At 38.6% G+C, this 21,369-nt stretch overlaps 1 protein-coding gene across 1 annotated transcript in view; it reads left to right on the forward strand.

Moving 5' to 3' along the window:
- The window catches only part of METTL15 (methyltransferase like 15), a 77,523-nt gene that overhangs the window by 18,301 nt on the left and 37,853 nt on the right, over positions 1 to 21,369 (forward strand). The window contains exon 2 of the mRNA XM_010145677.1: positions 13,460 to 13,596. Coding sequence (XP_010143979.1) covers positions 13,460 to 13,596 — 137 coding nt within the window. The remainder of the gene's footprint in view (positions 1 to 13,459; positions 13,597 to 21,369) is intronic.

The raw sequence follows: 21,369 nt of genomic DNA on the forward strand, positions 1-21,369 counted from the left end.
CCTGTCTTTGTTTAGGCTTCTCCAAAGTGGCATTGCCTGCTATGTGCTACAAAGAGGGAATAGAAGTAATGGTTGCCAAAGCGGATATTTGGGCAATGGGGCTACCACTGCGGTTCTCTTCAGGCAGCAGAAGCATTTGACCCTTCTTTTTGAGGGTGATAGCTTAGGAGTCCATAACTTGTGCTTGGTGATGATTTTACTTATGAATCTGTACTTTAGTATATATGTGGGACAGAGTAAATCGACTACTTGTAAATTGTTCCAAAGTGAAGCTGTGAATTGTAAGCTTGTTTTCTGATAAGAAATCTGATGCACTCCATTTAAAATTCAAACCAGTTTTTCCTCAGAAGGGTGTGATGAAATGCCTGCAGATGGATACAGTTTGGGGAAACGCTCCTCAGGTGATTTTACATCCCAGAGTGTGCCTGGAGTGTCTCTGTGCCATCGAAGTGAAGGTCAGGTTGGTTACATACAGGACGGCAGGCAGTAAGAAAGGGTAACGGTGTGTTTGTGTCTGGAGGGTCTCAGCAGGACTGAGTGTGGTGAGAGGTAGATCCACAAAGGGGGGTTGGTGGCTCAGATTCTGCTTACGGGAGAGAGGATTCAAACTTATAATGGCTTTCTAATTTTTCTTGTGTAACTAACTTTTGGACAGAAATACAGGATAAAGCTACCAACTATGAAACTAACAGCCCCATCTAGTTGTGCCAGTTGATTCTGAGAGAGCTAAACTCTCGAGGCATGTTTGTAACATTAAACCCATGAATAGTCCTTTGGAGGTAAATGAAACTGTCTGAAGATAAACGTGTTTAATTGCTTTGCTCTGAGGGGGATGATTACTAATCTGTGGGATTGTTACTATTATCTGTATGGTCTTTCCTACTGTCTCACTCATTTGCTTGATCTTGTCTTAAGTTAGATAACACATTTGTTTGAAAAGAACTGAATTGTACGCATGTACAGCTCATAAAGCAAATGAGTTTTGCTAATGGCAATTCCATGGCAGACAAGCATTCTTATAGCAAAACTGAGGAAAAGGATTTGTTTGCAGGCAATTGATAGCAGACAAGGGGGAGCAAGAAAGTTTTCTGTATTTACAATCTCTCTTCCTCTGATAAAAGCTGTCTTAATTCCTGTGTATTTGAATGGATTTTTAAAACAGTTTTTACATGGACAGCAGCACGTCAAGTAGCATTGCTCCTGTCTGTGTGTTAAACTAACACTGTTAGAACGGGTTGATTTGACTGCTGTATGTACCTAGTCTGTGTAAGTAAGTTAGATGTGGTCTCTCTGTACTTCTTGTTTTGGGCAGTGACAACTAGTGAGCCAAATCAGCACCTCCTTTTATACCATGCTGTTGCAGGTAGGACTTTGTAAACAAAGACTGTCACAAAATAAAGAGTTTGTGCTGCCTCTTTCCGGCTTTTGGCTTGTGATAGCATCTATACTGTCATGTTGAAATGCAAGCAATTGGTTTAACAACTCCAATAAAATACTGTTTATGATGTTTTTAATGTACTTGTTTGTTCTTCTTGTAATTAACAGTTGAAAGTCTTTTTTTAAAAATAGCATCCCCCTCCCCCAAAAAAGAAAAATTGTTTGCCTTAGGCACGCCATTGTATTTGGTGTTTTCCAGAACTGCATGGTGTATGAAAATACACAAGTAATATACAGCTGAGCATGGTTTTTGCCTTAAAAAGGAAGTAAAGGGACACTTGCTCAGACTATAGATTGTGGATGTGTGCTCTTTTTCAGTGATTTATGTCAACACTGCAGACACTTTAAACATGCTTTATTACTCTAATTACATGTTGCTGATTAAGAGGTCTTATACTACTATCAAACCAGCTGCAGTTTCCACAAGAGGTTGGAAATTCCTGGTGTTTGATTATATGTTCTGAAGGGCAGAGTAGGTGCTTTCTGTAATCAGTGGGTTATGTGGAAGCTGTAGAGTTCTACAAGGTTTTTATGACATTATTCTTGCCAGTGGTGAATGGCAGGACTTTTCTCAGAGTCTGTATTGTTTTGATTGGGCTATTAATGGTAATAGAGTATTAAAGTAAATGATAAGTCATGCTGTTCTCACTAGGAGTTTGAACTCATATTTGTGGTAGGAAATTAATCTGGTTTTAATTGCCCATGAGTCTGAAGTATGTTCCTTTTTGTAAAGCTGATCTCGCATAAATATAAATCAGTAACTGCCTGTTCTTTAATTATGTATTAGTGTATTGTACCTGCATACTAGATGAGAATATGAGCATCTCCAGTTACAGTGTATTGGAGGTCATTAAATCTTCTCTGCTCTGTGAAGTTTAGTAGCACTGCATTTCTAATGACTGAAAAATGTACCATGTGTTTCTTGCTTGTTTGAGTGGCTATGTTCAGCTACTGTGAGACAATCACTCGGTTTATAAGCAACTCCACAGGGATTTTGGACAATACGTAGAACTACTGCAGTTAAAAATACTTTTGTACTTTCATAGTATGTTTAAGAACATCTTTCATGGTAAATAACTTTGAGATTTTAATGTAAAATGAAAAAATACTCTCAAATAATATCTGTTTTTTATTTATTAAATACATGGCTGAATTCTACCAGGATCCAAAAATATTTTAATAATTTAATGAAAAGATGACATTGTAACCTGTATTCTCAGTAGCAGTGTTTCTTCTTCTCTTGCTACTTTGCGCTTGACCTCTTCCCTCTTCAGGTGGAGATTATTTCTGCTAAAAATGATATAAAATGCCTGAAAAAAGATGCTGCAATATGTAGGGACCAGGTGATTTGCAGGAAATATTTTTATTTATTTTATGTTTTGTAGGTTTATTGTTGGTTTATGTTGTCAGTTGTAAGACTTAGGTGTAGAAATGCTTACTGCTGTTTAACAGTAACTGCATTCATGAATTGTAAGGATAAACTTCGATGTGTGGCAACACCAGTATTAGTAAAGACTGCTCTGATGATATGAAGTGGGAATCTCTGCCAGCACAGTTATGTCTCTCTCTAGAAAGCATTGTAGGCAAGGCTGATGGTCTAATCCTGATTTCTGTGATACTCAAACTTAGCTCCCTACTAACATACCCGTTTCTGGGTACTAGTCAATGTTCAAATGACTGGGACAAGGTCTGGTTGATCAACCAGGTGGTACAGAAATATGACATACACAAAAATAGCATAATAATCATGCCATGCTAGATCTTTTGATAAGTCACAATTAGAGGACGTAATTAGCATCCAGCACAAGATACAGAGCATCAGCCAAGGTCTGGAGATACCAGGATTCATTTGGTTCTTAGAGTATCCTACTCTACAGCACAGTGATGTGTCGCTTCAAACAGCCCTTTGAAAGCATATGCTCTGCAGTGCTTCTCAGTAGAACATCCCTGTTGATAACGTATAGTCTGCCTTCTTGAGGTATCCGAAGGAGGCAATCATCATCATCATGGCTTGGCTTTGCGGATGAAGATTTGGGAAGGGCTTTACCTACGCTTACTGCCAGCGCGCTGATGGCTGAAAAGGCCAATGCGGGATAGGCAGGTCCGGGCGCAAAAAGCACAGCGGAAGGTCTCCTTGGGTGGTACCGTCGAGGCACGGTTCTTTCTGCATTGTCTTTTCTCCTCAAGACTGCTGTCTCCTTAGAGCACATGTAGAACCAGTGTTTTGTATGGTGTGTATCCAAATCTCCCAATTGAAGGCTGGGGGATGGTGGTCAATATGGCCTAGGCTGAGTTATTGTTTCAGGGAGTCCTTATATCTCCTCTTTGGGGCTCTCCTCTTGCGGCAGCCGGTGGGGAGTTCACTGTAGAACACGGTCTTAGGGAGGCGGTGATCCACCATCCTGGAGACGTGTCCTGCCCAGCGCAGCTGTGTTTTCAGCAACACGGCCTCCATGCGTTCACCATAGAACACAATCTTAGGGAGGCGGTGATCCGCCATCCTGGAGACGTGCCCTGCCCAGCACAGCTGCGTTTTCAGCAACATGGCCTCGATACTGCTGACCTCTGCCTGTTCAAGGACAGCGACATTAGTCATGTAGTCAGTCCAGTGGATGTTTAGGATTGTCCGGAGGCAGCGCTGATGGAAGTGTTCAAGGAGTTGCAGGTGGTGGCGGTAGATGACCCATGATTCAGACATGCTGCTTGAGAGGTTAGCAGGAGCTGGTGTTTGCACGTTGCTCAAACTCTGCCTCTGATCCGTTCAACCCAACTGTCTGCAAATAGAAAAGCATCTAAATTACGGGCTTCCTTTGGCAACTTGGTGCACTGCATCCTGTTCCAGGGTTGTACTGCCCTGTTCGTATGCTGGGCAGGAAGCAAACAGTTGGCAGATGTGACCTTTTCAAAGAAATACTGATCTGAGAGCTGCAGTAAAGGAGCCTGGGTTCACTAATGCCAACCAAAAACTGGAAATGTGTCATGTTTTTCTGGACCTATCCCGAGCCCACAGTTCTTAAGTGCTGCTGTGTTTGAGACAAAAGACAGGTAATACAGTGGAGAACAATGTTACTAAGCCTGAGTGAGAAATATGAATAGTCTCGTTTAGCCTTACAAACATTGTTATTTTTAAAAAGAGTGAGGAGAAATAGCTATAGAGTATATAATGATTCATTTGCAAGTCAGCCGAGCTTCAGTATCCTAAAGAATAGAATTATTCTTTCCTAATAATTGGAAATTTTCTGCTTAATTCCATGGAGAGTGTGTTAAAATAACACCACCCCAAAGCACTTCAGTATAGCACAACTGAAATAATCGGAGATGAAAAATGAAAGGACCAAGGTGGTCCTTTCAAAGGACAAACATCGCGGTCTTTTCTGAACACATGCTATGGCTGAGGCTTCAATTCCACATGTTTCAATGGGCATCGTGTCTTTGCAGTTTTACCAACACCGTGGTGGTAGGGATTTGTCTGGGAAGGAAGTATGTAGAATATTGTAGCTCGGGGTTTTTTGTTTTGTTTTCTTAAACCTTTGTTATGAAATGGAACTTCTGTTCTATACTTTTGTAGAAAACATTGTTCTCCCTGGTCTTTGGGGGTGAACCTTTCCAAGGAGATCAGAAATGCTGTGTGACTGTAGGTTTCTGCATATATAATTAAAGCTTTTAACTTTGGATGCTGAGTTTCAGAAACCTATTTTTAATATGTTCAGATATGAATTACAAAGAATGAAATTAAGGAGTAGCTCAGAGATGAAGAAAAGTTGCTGAGCTGGTTATTGGAAAAAATATTAATAAGCTTATTGCATGAATAATGTTAAAAACAAATGGGAGATTGTTCTCAGATCACTGCCTTTCAACTTCCTCTTAAAGAATAATATATTGGAAATGTACTTAAATGTGTAACTTTTTTGAAATGTCCATTACTTAGAGTAGGTAATATTGTGTGAAATAATACTACAAAGAGAAGACTGTTGGAAGAGTTTGGATGAGTAGATTTTTTTGATGTTGGAGGTAAGTTACTTTTCTTAACAACTTTCATTCATAATGTAGTTGAGTTGGTAGCTGTGTACAATTTATGCTGTTGTATTTACACTTCAGCCAAAGGTGAGCAATAAAAATGCATTATTTTTCAAGAAGAATTTTTTCTTCTGGGGAATGCCATGGAATTTTTTGGGGGTTGGTGGTTAGTTTTTTGTGGGTTTTTTATTTTTTACTGTGGTATGCTCAAAACCAAATTGAGCGTACGTGTACATTAAGTTATTTTCATATAATAGTACAATTGGTGGAAGGGCTGTTATCAATAATTATTTATAATGTTGCAAAGTTATGTAATAATTTTCTGATGATCAGAGAGCATCTGTGAGATTTCTCCACACTGTAGGTTTTTAAGCATGTTAGTCTGACCAGAGTTGTAAATTGAGTCCAGCCATGAACTTCAGTTGACAGGAAAAAGACTCCATATGTCTTTCAGACGAAAAGTGATCCTACTTCCATTAGTCTCTCTTAAATAGATTGTTTGTTACTGTAATAAGATGTTTCAAAGTCAACACCGACATTTTGGATTGTTCTGTGTAACTGAGCTGGTGTAAGTGACTTTACCTGCGTGTGACTTTGCAGTGGCACTGCAATTAATAGCTTTGGTTGGTGTGTTTGTAAATGGTAATTTCAATAAGTGTTTAAAGAAACGCTTTTAATTTTTATTCTTTCTTAGCTTATGTTCACAGTGACCGAAAGAAAATAGTTCAAAGTTCCTTTGGTTCTATATTCTTTAATTTGCTGGGCACAATGACCATCCTAATTTGTGCAGAAATCGTTGTAAGAATAGCTTAAAATGCAAAATAATGGCTCAAAATGTAAAGGGATTTAGCTCCATGGCAAGAGATCTGAAATGTCTTCCTTTTTCTCTGACAGTTACACCGTAATAGTACCTTTTATTATAAAATTAAAGTTCAGTTTCCTACTGGTTACTGATCATTTTTTGGACTGTACTGTTCAGGATGAGTACTAAGAAAAGATAGTCCTAAACTTCATTTTTTCTTTTCCATTATATTTGGCCACAAGCATGATCTGTCAGAACTGCTCCAGCAGATGTTGATACGTGGCTTTTAAAGCGATGAGCTGCAGAACAAAGATTTTCTGCATGTACCTCAAAGAACATCTTGTAGGCTGATGTTAGAAGTCTTGCCTTACTTTGCAAAAACTAATCTTAAAATTTCTTTGAGAGATCACAGTCCACATGGGCAAGATGACATGGTGATTGCCTGCTTTAGCAGAAAAAATACTGACAAAATATATCTAGTGGATTAAAGGCAGGTGCTGTAAGAAGTGTGAATGTTGAACACAGGATAAATGTTTAGGAGAATTTTTTCTGTAATATAGAAGATGTTGCAAAAGAATACAAAAATATGGTTAGTTCACCTTTTCTGTATTCAGCATATCAAAGCAACAGTTTTAACATGGTTGTCTTCTGAGTGCTGTACGGGATAATCTGTGCTGCCGTAATTAGATTCAAAATCAACAGTTTGTGGAAATCTTGATAATAGGCTGGAGTTGTGCATGCTTAGGAGAAACGAATGCGGAGAAAGAGGGTAGGAGGAATGCACTGTTTGTCCTGTTGGTGAACAATTTCAGCAGCAAGCCAGGTTTCCATCAGATACCGGTGTGAAAAAAAAACTCACAAACCCAACACTTCTTTGCTTCCTTCTAAAATCTTTTGCTGCGCAGAACAGGTTTTTTCCCTGTTCATTCAGTTTATTATGAGAACATCTGAATTAGAGCATAATGTCACCTCAGAATAATTATCTTTTCTGTGGATTAAAAATCACATTTACTAACAAGTGTGTGGTTTTGGTAGCATGGGAGTGCTTTAAATCACGTCGGTCCTGGAAAGAGCTTAATTGGTTTATATGGAACTAGCTCCTTGCCATGTTAAGGCAGTGAAGCAAACTAACTTTTAGAGCTCCGTGGTACGTGGTTGTCTAGCTTCTGCTACCTGAATTAATTTTTGTTGTACAGCATAGAATGTGTATGTGTACATAGATTTGTGTTTGTGAAACAAGAGAATTAACTTCGGTTTTGGAGATGATGGTAAGTTAGTTTGGACCGAATGCATTAGTATCATTATCCTTGACTTAGAAAGCTAGTTTTGTCATTAATACAGTTAATCTTATGTGTGTATGAAACAGTTGAGTGTATTAAAACGTTAGGCTGTGGCAAATTCAAGATGTTTGTACAAGAGGTCAGATATATTTATACTTCAATGCACTTAGAGCTGATATTTGAAAAATAAAGCAGAGTGGAAAAAAGTTATATTGTGTCAATGAACAATTCTGTTGTGAATAACAAGGAAATTCAGACAACAAGTTTAGAGAACATGACTCATCACAGAAACATCAGGAGAATGAAGAAGCAAAACACGTCTTGCAATGTGTTATTTTGTTTATGATATTACTCTTTTGGTCCTGGGATTTTTTTTTCCACCCAAAGCGATGGAATAGATACAAATGAAATAAAAGTAAGTACTTAGATACCTTCCAACAGCGCCTGGCAATGCAGTAATAAATTAAATATTTATTGTTAGCCGTAACAACTTGGTTCAAAGTACAAGCATGCTAGTACTGTGACCTTTTTTGAATTTACAGGAAAACACCAGCACTCATTGAAAACATGGAAATTGTATTATTGTGACAAATGTTGGCTTGTCATTCCACTGATCTTTCTCAGTGGAAGCAAAGAGAAGCGCTGTAACCTAGTCGTGATTGCCTACAATACACTAGCGTGTGGTGGCTTTGGTGTTGTAGAAATGTACCATTGTTCTCTTCACATAACCGTTTGTTTCTGTGAATGTGTTTTTGTTAGAACATCCAGTATAAGAACCTGTCAGGAAAAATCATTGTTACTTTGATGTTTGATGTCTCAGTTGCATAAGAGTCTTTCTCCATTTTATTCTTCTTTCTTCAGGCAGTAAATACCAGGCATTTTCTATTTTTCTAATGAGCTGAAAAGTCAGGTGGCATAGTGTGGATGCTGCGTAGTTGTTCTTCTCTTTTTCTTTGCAAACTTTGTTTCAAATAGATCGGCATTCTGGTATTTTTTTGTTTCAAGCCTGTAAAAAATGGAAAGGGTGCCCTTTACTTTAAAACCCATTATGTTATGTAAGCACTGAAATGATAGTAATTGTAATTTTTTTCTAACTCCTGATTTTTCTTCCAGAAGAGGCTAATGAACTGTTGGCTCTGGGGCTGAGCTCTCAACTGTGGCAACAGGGATTGTGGATTTATTTCCTTTCTCTGCTCCTGACAGGAGAGTTCTTTGATTCTCATTTATCATTTGTGCAGCCCAGGTTTGGGTGGAAACTCCTCCATCAGGCACTGTTAAAATATTATGTTCATACCTAATCTTGATATGGTACTTCAAAGTGTGTAGCTTTCCCAAGTTAATTTTTCTTTTTAAGCTTTGTGTTAATGTTGTTTTTGATTCTGAAAAGAGCACTGCTCTTGGCTTGCTTTATTGCATGCTAGGATCTATGTCCTTCCTATGGGCTAAAAGATGCAACTCATTAAGCAAGATTCTTTTCTTTTCATTTACTAGTGAGTAGCATTTTCCTCTTAAAAATGTACTTGTAAAACTACATGTGAGCCATTTTTGATAGATGTATTGCAAAGGGCAAAGTTGAGTTCCCTCTGCATTGTACAGAGGTCATGCATACGTGGTAGCAGTTTGGCTTTCCGTGACTGGCCTACTGTGCTATTGCGGTGATTTTTTTTATTCCAGTGCTATTGCAGTGATGGCTGCTTCATTACCCTCTGAGTGATTCGCTCGTGCTGTGGTTGATGGGTCTTACGAGCATTTAATTTGAGAGGAAGATACTCCAACAAATGTGCTCTGAAGGGTGCTGCAGAATGTTCTGTCCAGTACGTTATTCTGCTGTACTTGAAGGACTGCCACTTAAGAACCCCTGCGGACAAGAAGGGGGGAAATTCCAACAGTATGCCACTAGAGCATCAGAGGCAATAATCGTATGGTTGTCCCTTTCTGTGACTGCGTTAGGTCTTCCGAGCAAGTGTGAACCAGAGGGCTGGAGGAAAGAACTGCGTTTTCCCAGGAAGGTTCATTATCTTTTATTTTCCATTTCATGTTTTAAATCACTGAACTTGGGGTTAAAATGTTGAGGTGATAACACTTGCTGATGGCAGAGAGGATGCTCATTACCAATATAGATTTTTTTTTTTAATAGAAAAAAGTGGTTAAAGGGGGCTGGAGGCTGAAGAGTAATTATGCAGAACAAGGTTGTTTTGGATGGAAATAACAGGTGCTCTGTTTTCAGAAGAAATTCATGTTGTCTATGGAAAGAGCCATGTAGAATGCCTTTTGTGTATAGTTAATCGTAACATAATAACCATCCTCTGGTACAACAGGAGTGTGAACAAGGTGAGACGCGGTTTGTCTAGAGCAAAAGGTAATCAGCAGAAGTCTGTCATACAGTCAGTGATAGCAAAGAGAGAGACTGCTCATGAAATACCATTAGCCAGAACAGGAGGTGTTTGGTGTAGGACTTCGTACACTATATTCCAACTCGGTATGGCTTGGGTATGTTGTACAATTTGTCAGAGTTGCAGCAGAAAGAAAAAACTTTTTGTGAAAGACCAGCCAATTGCCATGAAATCCTTGAATATTCAGAATTAAGGTTAGGAGCAGAAAATAAAGTTGTATGTCTGAAGGATCTAATTACTTAAAGAATGTGATGAAGTACTTGCCTTTGGAAAAGAAACAAGCAGAGACTAGAAATTACTGGAACAAGTGAGAACTTGTATTTTACAAATTAAGGAAAATCTAACGTATTTTGCATGAAAAACATATACAACATCGAAACTCAAACATGATATGTTCTGCGATCTCTTTCTTACGCAGTAAAGGAAAAATAATTGCAAAGGCTAACGGATATTGCGGAGTAAACTTTCTTAGATGCCGAACATAATCCTACGTGGTGTTTTGGATGACTTCAGTCATAGTAAAATGAAGTGCTTAAAAAGTATTTATTAGGAGGTAGCTTGTCAGTGAAAAGGCTTGTATCCCAAAATGAGGAAGATGAACTCTTTGTATCTCTATAACTAAGAGCTAGTTGTAAAATGAAGGCTATATAGTTTTTGTTTGTTGCTATCTGTATGTCATGAAAGAGCCAAATGGTTTCTAAAACGTACAGTCACAAACTGATTATAAAATTCCTGAGGGGCACTCTGGTGGGGATATCATAACTTAACACGGGAGTGGTGAGTCACTGCAGGAGGAATTCGTGTAATAATCTTTCCCAGTATTTATAGGACCAGGAGGATAAAATGTCATTTAATTTTATTTGATTAAAAACTACTAGGCAAGAGAGAAAGAGGAAGCATCTTTCATTTATTTCAGGCATGAAAGATGGAGTATATAAAAAGTATGTTATGAAGCAGTATAGTGTAGTGATTAATTTCAAATCTGATCAATGCTCCAAAATGGTTCTGTTGATAACAGAATTATTTGATAACTGAAGCTGATAGTTGCTTTTTTCCACATCTGGATGCAAAGTGTTGCTTTTGAGTGGAGCAGCTGGATTATGAGGCATCTGTAGGAGTTCTTGCTTGCTAGTTTAGACATAGGCATCTGTGCAGTTCAAAGGTTTATCTATGGAAGGTCTGTACGTTAAAAACCTATGCTAAATATACTTAATGTAGCCTTATTTAGGTTTGCTAGGATGGTAAAAATACTTTAGCCTGTCCCAGTAATGCTGGCGATGCGGTATTTTATCCAGCGCTGTATATTCAGTCCTGCATTCACTTCTACTCAAATCAGAGCTGTGTCCTCTTTTGTGCAGTGCTCCCCATGTAAAGATCCTGTTACAGTTGTTTTGTGTTGCTTAAAGGTTTGGCTGGTTTGTGTTGGTTCTTTCAGAAGGGCAATATAACTTGGTGAGCATGTGTTTATTCACAGGGAATGCTCGCATGAATTCTTAACTAAAGCTTTTAGTTGCTGTCACAATATTGAGAACTTGTTACTATGTCATGCTCCAAGTATCTGTATCCTTTCTCTTCTCTCCTTTGCACTGCTAGTATTAATTTTTGGTTTATTTATAAGGTCTTCAAGTTATTTCCATTTTAATCCTTATCAAAAGTAATATACGAAAACAATAAACAGACCTTTCACATTTATTTTACTTTTCCAAAGGGACTTTCCTACAGAAACATGTGAAGGAACAGTAGAAAACTAAAACCACTTTATTTCTTGCATAGGCTTAACCCACTCAGAAATGCACTCACGCAGACACAGCAGTCTCAAGTGTCATTTAGGATTGCACTTGTTCTGCAATTGAAACCAATCTAAACTACATTGTAATTCCTCTTGGAAAAAATAGGTTTAATCAACATGAGTAACATAATCTGGATTGGGTTTGGTTGCTTTGTTTTATTTTAAAAAAAGGACAAAGAAATGTTCTTATTTGAGACCAGCGCTAAAATTCTTGAAAACCTCAACCTTGCTTTTCCCAAAACGGACCTACAATGTTGGCAGGAAGACTCAAGAAAAGGTACAAAGAAGCACTAGAAGCAGCTATTCATCTTCTTAAAATAAAAAAAATGGAATAATTTTATTCTGCTTAAACTCACTAGTGATGCAAAATTCCAGAAAATGGTATGTTTTAGCAATACGTTTTAATAATTTGCTTATTTTTGCCCATCTGTTAATTTTCTAAAGTCCAAATTCTTCGGTGATCTCTAGAAAGCATTACGTAAATCTGATCCTTTGTTCCTTTCTTGCACCAATGCCTTCACACTACAGAGGAGGTCCTTTCAAGTTGGAAAGGCAGAATATGGAAAGATGAATTAGGGACCTTTTTGGCCAAGAATGCATCCAGACAATATTGCTATTCAAGCAATATTTAATACTGTCTTTTTTCCAAATTAATTTTTGAAGATCCTGTGTTTTCATTCAAGAATACTTATTTGTTACTTTGCTTAACAGTCTCACCTTTGCTCACAATCTGCCTCTACTTTCAGTAATTTTAAATGTGATAAACTTTAAGTCTGATAAACCCCTTATACAGGCTGAATATTAATGAACCACACAGTCAAGATTCCTCAAATGTGTCATCAGTTGTAGTTCAGAAGACTGGAGAGGATGGAACTAAAAATCTTCCAGTCTTACTTTGGGTGTCCAGAGAACCCAGACAGGGTATGTGTTCGTGGGCAGTAAGTATTCCACAGAAGCAAGGAACTATACCTGTGTTTTACCAAAAGGTTTAACTCAAGCCCCTAGAGCATGTCACATCAGCTGTTGCGTTGGATTGCTGGTAAGGTGAGTGTTCCTATGCTGTTGTGCGTCTAATTGACCATGTAGTGATGGCAGAGGAGATGGTCCAGCAGGACTGGGCTTCAGCTGTCTCAGTAATCTAAACACATAGCTTTGTCCTTGCACTGTGAACCCGCAATCAGTGGTCCTGCGTCTCACGTTTAATGTGCTAGTTCGGTTAGTCCCAGTCAGGATATCTGTGTGTCTGTGCTGCCATCACACTTTGATCTGTGGTATAAAACTGTGATAGTGTCTTTTCTGAATTGATACACAATACATCAGCCTTCCTTTCAGATGCATTCTTACAAAGCAGATGGGCTGATATTTCCTGTAGTCCCATGTCATATATGTCTTTGCACCCATCAAGATGACAAGTCCAAACAAAGCAGTCAGACAAGTGGCTTTCTCCTGAACGCACAATGTGAAGAAATGGGAATAGTGTAAAGCTGCGGCTGTTTGTTCCAAATGGTCGTCCTTTCTTTCTGGAAGGAACCCTGAGGGGGAAGGTCACAACCTCTAAAGATTACTCTGACACGATTGCAGTTCTGCACGAAATAGGAAAATAGTACCCAAGAAGCATTGTGACAATATTGAACGGTATGTTCTCCTCCAGCCTATCGGGGAGATTAGCAAAAGCAGCTTTAAATCAACAATCAGTTCATGGTGTTCTAAGGTGAAGGTGTTTGTCTTCTTCACTCAACAGCAATTCCTTGACATGACATTTGGAGCCGGTGGTCACACTACAGCTCTTCTGGAGAAAGCCAGCGACGTTACGGTGTACGCACTGGATAGGGACCCCACGGCTTATAAAATAGCTCAGCAGCTTTCAGAATCGTACCCGTAAGTTGTCATCTCTTGTCTTAAATACAGCTGAGATCAGGTAGATACTTTATTAATTGTATCAGGTTTTATCTTTTTAATATATGGTTTTAATGGCTTATTGTAGAATAGCATTATATACAGTATGTACCCTGTTAACTAGGAGATCCAATGCCACTTCTTTATGAGTATTTGTGTGCAAGTTTCTCTGAGGTTTTTGGAGATAAATGCATATTCTGTGCTCTGTTAATTTTGAGTATGCATCAAGCAGCCAATTTTATATTTTAAAATTGCTTTTAAAAAGATGCATGTGCTCTGCTTGCTTTGTGATGGTTCTGACAGTAGAGTTGTACAAAAACATACCCTTCGTGGTAAATATTCCAATAAAATGATGAGATAATATACTTTTAAATAGTGAGATAATTTAAATATGGCTTATGAATATTTAAAATTTTAAAAACCAAAAAATAATTGTAATTTAGTATTAGATTTGCTAAATATTTTGCCACTTGCTTCAGAAACTATTAAACAATTTAAGAAGCTACTATTTCTGTGTAAAGCTCATGCTTCAACTTTCTTTTGAGTGCTAAATTTCCTAAATTAGCAATTGCGAAGTGCAATTTTTTTAGGGTTTTTTAGTTATACAAAGTTCTTACTCCTTTATTCAAGAAACAGCCCGAAGTGTGCAATGTGTAGAGTTGAACGTGAGCTTTTCAGAAAGTGCCATTGTTTAAATTTGACCAAGAAGTAAAAATATGTAGGTACAAAATTAAATAGTATTAAATAACTAATACTTAAGAAATTTAGAGAAAGTAGGAAGGGAAGGACACTTGCTGTCGTGTTGACAACACTGAGAGCTTTTACATGAGGAAAAGCACATAGTTCCAGGTAAGAAGAAAACTGGAAGGGGCAGATAAACAAGTGGTTGTGCAGTCCTGTTTCCCCACATCAAAAGGAGCTGGAGGACAGCAGTGCTGTTGATGCAGTGTGGAAGGTGGTCCTCATCTTTTCGAAGAGAAAAAGCTAAACTGCGCATTCCTTCAAGTGTTGCTGTCAGAGACCCAGTGGGGAAAAATGCAAGAATGTGACAAGAAAGCACAGCGCAGGTTCTCGTCATCCTGCGCTGTAAGGTCACTTCAGGATATTCTACGTTTTCAGTTGTTTGGCCTGAAGTGACATGCACTGTATGCTCACAAATTTGGAATTCCTTTCTCAGTGGTGATTTCTCCAGAGAATGCCCTTTTGACAGAAAGGTGTGGAGAATATTGGCAAGGAAAGTCCATTTGCTTTTAGAGTAAGCCTGTAAACATGATCCACCAGATGTCGTGGGAGTTGTAAAGTCTTATGTTCTTTGTGCTGTAGGAAAAAAATATACGTAGACCAAATTAAAGCTAGTCTTACCTAATACAGATTTTCAAAAACACTCGTACCACATAAGATGATGATGAACAGTCCTCTGACTCAATGTGTTTATCCGTGAAGTGTCTTATGCAAGCCTGCGTGTGAAGGATGTTTATTTTCCAGATAGACGAAGATATTTTCCAAGCTGTTGATTGCCAGTGATTGACATTGTTAATTCCCTGCTTGCTTGTGTCTGTGAAAAGACGAGCTTTAATCAATATAGTATTACAGTTGATGTAACCTAGTATGGCTTTATAAAGAAAGGAGGTGTCCTAGTACCTATTTTTGTTCCTAAAATCATCTGAACTTGTTTACTTGGTCTCCAGATGAGATTGGACTCCACCTTTATGCGTTCAGGTTATCCTTAGAATGAAGTGGATTCCTAAATAACATCATCACTGAAAGATGACTGCATGCTTCTTGAATTTGTGTTATAAGATAGGGCAGTATTCTTATGGGTTTTGGTGTTTCCCTCATCTCCCGTCTTTCTTATGGGAAAGAAGAGGCGGGTCCTTTTTTGGAAGGTAAATACCTTTTTTCGTAATAGTGTATGTTGAAAATTAAGATAAACGAATATTCATCTATTGTATACGTGCTCATTAATAGTCTACTTTCCCTGGGAAGTCCATTGCATAAAGGACTGTTAAAGCAAAAGGGGGAGGGAGGAGGTATATAATTTATAAAGAGAAGGTAAAGCTAAGGTGTATTTTTCAATCAGTTGTAAGTATAGAGGATTTACTTATGAGATATGGAGTTTTCATAAATGGAATTTTTTCTTTCAGTATTTGTTAAAAGATGGTTGATCTGATATTAAAGAGTTTTATTGTCTATTTTCTTCACTGTGTTAGAAAAAGATACTTCAATGTCACTTTATCAGTGTTGAAATCTGTTGGCATGAAACATGCAGGGAATGCATCCAGTTGACATCTCCTATCTGGTCAGGTCTACTGTCAGGTGAAATAGTTCCCTGGTTCACCAGGGAGCAACAGAAGTAGTTGTGCTATCTTAAAAGTGGCAGCGGCAGCACGCAGCTGCCAGCCGAGAGGCACGTGGGGCTGTCCCCTCTGAGGCATGGCTGCAGACCGAATTGGCTGAAGGACTGCAGCACACAAGTGTAACATTCATTGTTCTTCTGTTCTACTTTTTTTTTTTTTTTACCTCTTCTGTTTTGGGAGAGGAAGTTTGACTTGAAGCGCTTCACTTCCGTTGGAGGTGATGGCACAGGACGGGGAAAACTGGCTGTTATACAACTGTAACCAGTAAAACTGGATTCCCACCACGTCTGCAAGTGTGAATGCAGTGGGCAAAGTGAAAGACTATATAAGCTGAATTTTCTGTTGCCATTTTGCTTCTGCTCAAAACAGAGTATTTTGCCTGTTTAGTTGTGTAATGGGGATGTTAATGCGTTCCAGCATATCAGCTGCATGAGGGATCTTGAGTCCTGCAGCACTATTTGCAGTAGTCTGTCCTACCATAACAAACTTCAACTCTAAGTACTCAGTCTTGATTGCTATTGTCTATTCTGGTTAGGTAACATTAATCATCTTACTAAAATCATATGGTTCCATATAGCCTCTGTGAGGCTTTGGTTTTTTTAAGCATTCCGTATCTTAAGCCACTGAGTTACAAGATTATTAAAGCTCAAGTTGCAGAAATATGCCCAAAGAAATGGTTGAAAGAGGAAATAAGTATGGCTAAATTAGGGGATTTTTCTATATTCAGAACTAATAAATGAAGTTCTCCTTGTACTTAGCTGAAAGACGGCTGGAGCCATAAGTCACTGAGTGAGAACACAGAGGAAAAATACATTTGATGTTCATATTTTAAATGTGTCCCTTTGCTTCTTTGTAGTGATTTTGTCAGAACTGAAATCTGAAGATGGTTGAGTTCCAACTGCAATTCTTGCATTCGTTTAGCTTCTCTGTTTATTATTTTTAAATTCTAAAATATGTAGTGCTGCTTTAATAAGGAGAAAATGGGTCAGGGCCTGTTAGATATTCAGTGTGTGGGTGGGAATCCTTTGACGTGCTTTCTGGGGAAGCCTCTAACTTGGGAATTGCTGCTGAGAATCCAGGAGAACAAGATGAAATCCAGTCAGTAGCAATATATATTACAAGTAAACCCTTTCACGCCCACTGAAAGGGAGGTGAGAGAGGTGGCTGAAATCTGGCAATTAACCACTATGATTGCAAGCTTTTAAGTATGAGAAACCTATGCAAAACCTACGCAGAGAAGACAAACATGTTGCTTGTAATTCTCTGAGCAGAATAAGAAATTGTGCCTCAAAAGTAAGGATAAATAGTATAAAATTCCTCGTACAATCTAACTACCATTTTGTGGTTCTAAAGTCATTTTGAGTTGTGATGGTGCTTGGGGGTTTTGCTTTCAGGGTTACGATAAGTTTACAGAAAAAGTGGGATAGAACCATCAGCTGTAGTGTAGGTTCTGGTGAAAACAATTTATTTTGTTCAGATCTGGGGAAAGCAGAACTTCTTTTTTTCAGATGCAATAAGCTTATTGTAAGAGCTTGTGAACTGTAGCTGAGTGTTACATATTGACACTTTGGTTGCCATGTGTTATTTGTATAGGCTGCTATTTAACTGTTGACTGTAGTGCGTAAAGGATACGATTAACAGTGTGCAGTCAGGGCGTGTTCCTTATAATGGTACTGTGACTATATAAAAGGTAATTACCTATAGGGTACTCTCTCTGTAGGTCCACAGGTCCTGCCAGGACCCTGCTCCAGTGCAGGCTTCCCGTGGGGTCCCAGCCCCCTCTGGACACATCCACCTGCTCTGGCATGGGGTCCTCCATGGGCTGCAGGTGGATCTGCTTCACCATGGACCTCCACGGGCTGCAGCGGCACAGCCTGCCTCACCACGGTCTTCACCACTGGCTACAGGTGAATCTCTGCTCCAGTGCCTGGAGCACCTCCCTCCTGCCCCTCCTTCAAGTGGAGGAGAGTGTCTGCAGAGCTGTTGCTCTCATGTGTTCTCATTCCTCTCCCCCAGCTGCTGGTGTGCAGCACGTTTTTCCGCCTTTCTTCAATAGGTTATCACAGAGATGCTACCCCTGGAGCTGGTGGGCTTCTGCCTGGTCAGCAGCAGGTCTGTCTTGGAGCTGGCTGGCATTGGCTCTGTTGGATGTGGGGGAAGCTTCTGGCATCTTCTCACAGAAGCCACCTCTGTAGCCCCCAACTACCAAAAGCTGGCCATGCAAATACAGGTCAGCTCAGCATCAAGTTCTTACATAACTGATGGCGTTAACTAGCTGAAGGAAACATTACTGAATTGTTTTCTTAGTTTACTTCACATTCCTGTGGTAATATTTTGAATTGTTGTTGCAGTCATGTACTCATGGTTATCAATAATACATCTTTTCCAAGGAATTGTGAAAGGCAAGTTTATCGTTTTCATTAGGGATTTTACATCAGGGAGATGAAATGGAGTGACTAACATGCAGTGCTATGCTAAGACAAGTTCATTAATATTTTGTTAGGTATTTCCTGGGTAAATCAAGAGATAATGGAACAAATGCTGATGCCTCTTCATCAAGACTGTATTCTTAATTAGTCTTTTAGCAGAATAATTTATTTGCTCTGAATATAAGTAGTTTATAAAACTTCAAACAATTTATATCTGCATTTGCCAGGGTAGTCGATATGATCATCTAAACATGTTTCTGAATTGTCTTAGACATCTTTAGACAACAGAAGTATAGGCCAAGCAGCTTAATTACTTTCCAGCCTGAGAAATTACAGCTTTTAGATCACAGATGGTGGTCAAGAATTGAAGAAACATTCTGTTGAATGCTGGTTTTCTTCCATCACAGTGTTTTATCAGTGTTTATGGAATGCTAACTGTTCTTACAGAATGGGAGGACCTTTATTCTGAAGTTGATGAAGAGGGATAAGAAGCTTCAGAAATAATTTAAACCAAAAAAATGCTCTAGCTGTTGGTTTAGGGCATGGAGCTGAATGTACAAGTGTTCAGATCCTTAATTTATTTTTAAGGACATTGTATATACTTGCTAGCTCAACTTCATAAGGAATGCAGTGCCAAGTGTTACTTTAATCAACAGTAGTTTCAGACATGTCCATTACATTGTTTTTTTTTAAATTCATCTAGATCAGTGTGGTATAGAAGTGCTCAGAACATCTTTAAAGTTTAATGTTATAGCTCTTGCACACAGTGTTTCTGAGGTCAGGTCTGTGAAGCTTAACTTGGGTTGTAGGTTTTTTCTAAAAGGAACAAATGTCTTTATTTTTTCAAGTAAATCATGATGCTGAAATAATCTTTGAACTTACATGATTCATAAAGGAGACATCCCCTTTTCCTTTCAGCCAGTTTTCCATCTTGAATTTGATGAGAAAGTTTCTTAGAGGTGTTTAGATGACTTGGGTACTTTCATATTACTTTTGTAACCCATCATCATCATGGCTTGGCTTTGCGGACGAAGATTTGGGAAGGGCTTTACCCACGCTTACTGCAGCGCACTGATGGCTGAAAAGGCCAATGCGGGATAGGCAAGACCGGTTGCAAAAAGCACAGCAGAAGGTCTCCTTGGGTGGTATAGTCGAGGCACGGTTCTTTCTGCACTGTTTTTTCTCCTCAAGATTGATTCTACATGTGCTCTCAAAGGAGGCAGTAGCGTTATGTATGGTGTGTATCCAAATCTCCCGATTGGAGGCCAGGGTGGACCACTGATGGTGGTCAATATGGCCAAGGCTGAGTTATTGTTTCAGGGAGTCCTTATATCTCCTCTTTGGAGCTCTCCTCTTGCGGCAGCCAGTGGCCAGTTCACCGTAGAACACAATCTTAACCATTTCATTGCTAAAATACATGTAAAACATTTTCTGTTTGAACTTAACTTCTGACTGAAACACTTGAAAATATGTCAAAAATATATATTAGAAATATCTTTTTTTAAACATTTAAAACACTTTTTGGTAGCTGAACAGGAGTTCCAGGTATGTTTTCATTACAGTAACATATCAGTTTGGCATTTGTAAAATTATTAGTGGTTCGTAAAGGGAACTTAGAGTGCTCCTTTCAATTTTTTTTTATTTTTTCATGACAGCAAAACTCTAGATTCTGTTTTTTTCAGTGAGAGGGAAGAAAGGAAGAGAACAGAGGTTCTCATCTGAAGTTTTGTTGCACCTGGTGTCTAGTTGTGTACGGATCGTTTTGACCTATTGGAAGGATATCTTCAGTTCTCAGCAACAGTTAGTGGTTTAGCTATTTGTCAAGAGCTGTATCTTTAGCTTATTTTGTTCATATTTACAGTTGGAGGCATTGAGGCACTGCACAAAACAAGAGGATATAACCATATTGAAATACTTGTACCAGACAGGAAAGGCAAAAGTCTGTTTCATTAGTACACAGATGATAATTTTTGAGAGTAGAAGACTCCAACATTTCCCTGTGAAGGTGCAGATGATACAGATGTGTGGATAAAAAGGTGCTTGTCCCTTAAGAGAAGGTCAAGACAAAGCATTTAAGCTAAACATGTCATTTACTAGGTAATTAAAGCTAACAAAGCTAATAGCATCTGATTCATAATTTTATTTCTTCAAATGTGGTAAAGAGGAAAACAGGTAACTGAATGAAGTGCTGGTCAGCATGGTTTTGTTTCAGTATTGAGCTCCACACCCAACTATGGAACATACAAATGTATACACAAGTTATGTGGAGTTCAGATTATTTTCCTGAGTCATGGTACTTCAAGTATTATTATTATCTAAGATACATTAGGGTTATGCATATAAGTGACATAGACCATAAAATTCAGTTACTTTGAGTTTGACTGTGTAATTCTATGTTTTTCTTGTCATAATAATAATAAACATTATTTGCATTTTAATTTGATTTTGGCCTTTGTAACTCAGCTGTGCAGGATATTCAAAGGACTGAAAGTAAACCAAGGCAGTTAATTGCTGGCTTTGTGTTTAAACGGATGCCTGAAAAACACAGCAATTTAGCTTGATCACTCAAGAGTTGGATAAAGAGATTTCAGAGAATTTCTCAGTGGAGAAAAATGTGTAACTAGGAATCGTAGTTACCTGTGGCTTTGTCACTTTTGAATGCTGTAAGTGTTGTCAGTGTTGAGACCAGCATTGACTAGTAAGTGACCATAACCCTTGACACACCCAGATTTATAGCTAAGAAATGATACAGCAGCGGAACAGGAATCTCAACAGCAGAAACAAAAGGCTAATGTTGGTGCTGTTTACTGTACAGTCTGACAATGATCATGAGAAGTTAGAGGCTGCTGAAGCTTAAATTTTTAAATACGAATCGGGAAAGCAGAACCGCATTCTTTCTGATAATGATCTCCAGATTGGCCGTTCATCCTCAAGGTTTGTCTGCACTACCTGCTAGGCTGGAAGGGAAA

This window comes from Buceros rhinoceros, unplaced genomic scaffold, assembly GCF_000710305.1.
Source record: "Buceros rhinoceros silvestris isolate BGI_N320 unplaced genomic scaffold, ASM71030v1 scaffold6041, whole genome shotgun sequence".
NCBI classification, from domain to species: domain Eukaryota; kingdom Metazoa; phylum Chordata; class Aves; order Bucerotiformes; family Bucerotidae; genus Buceros; species Buceros rhinoceros.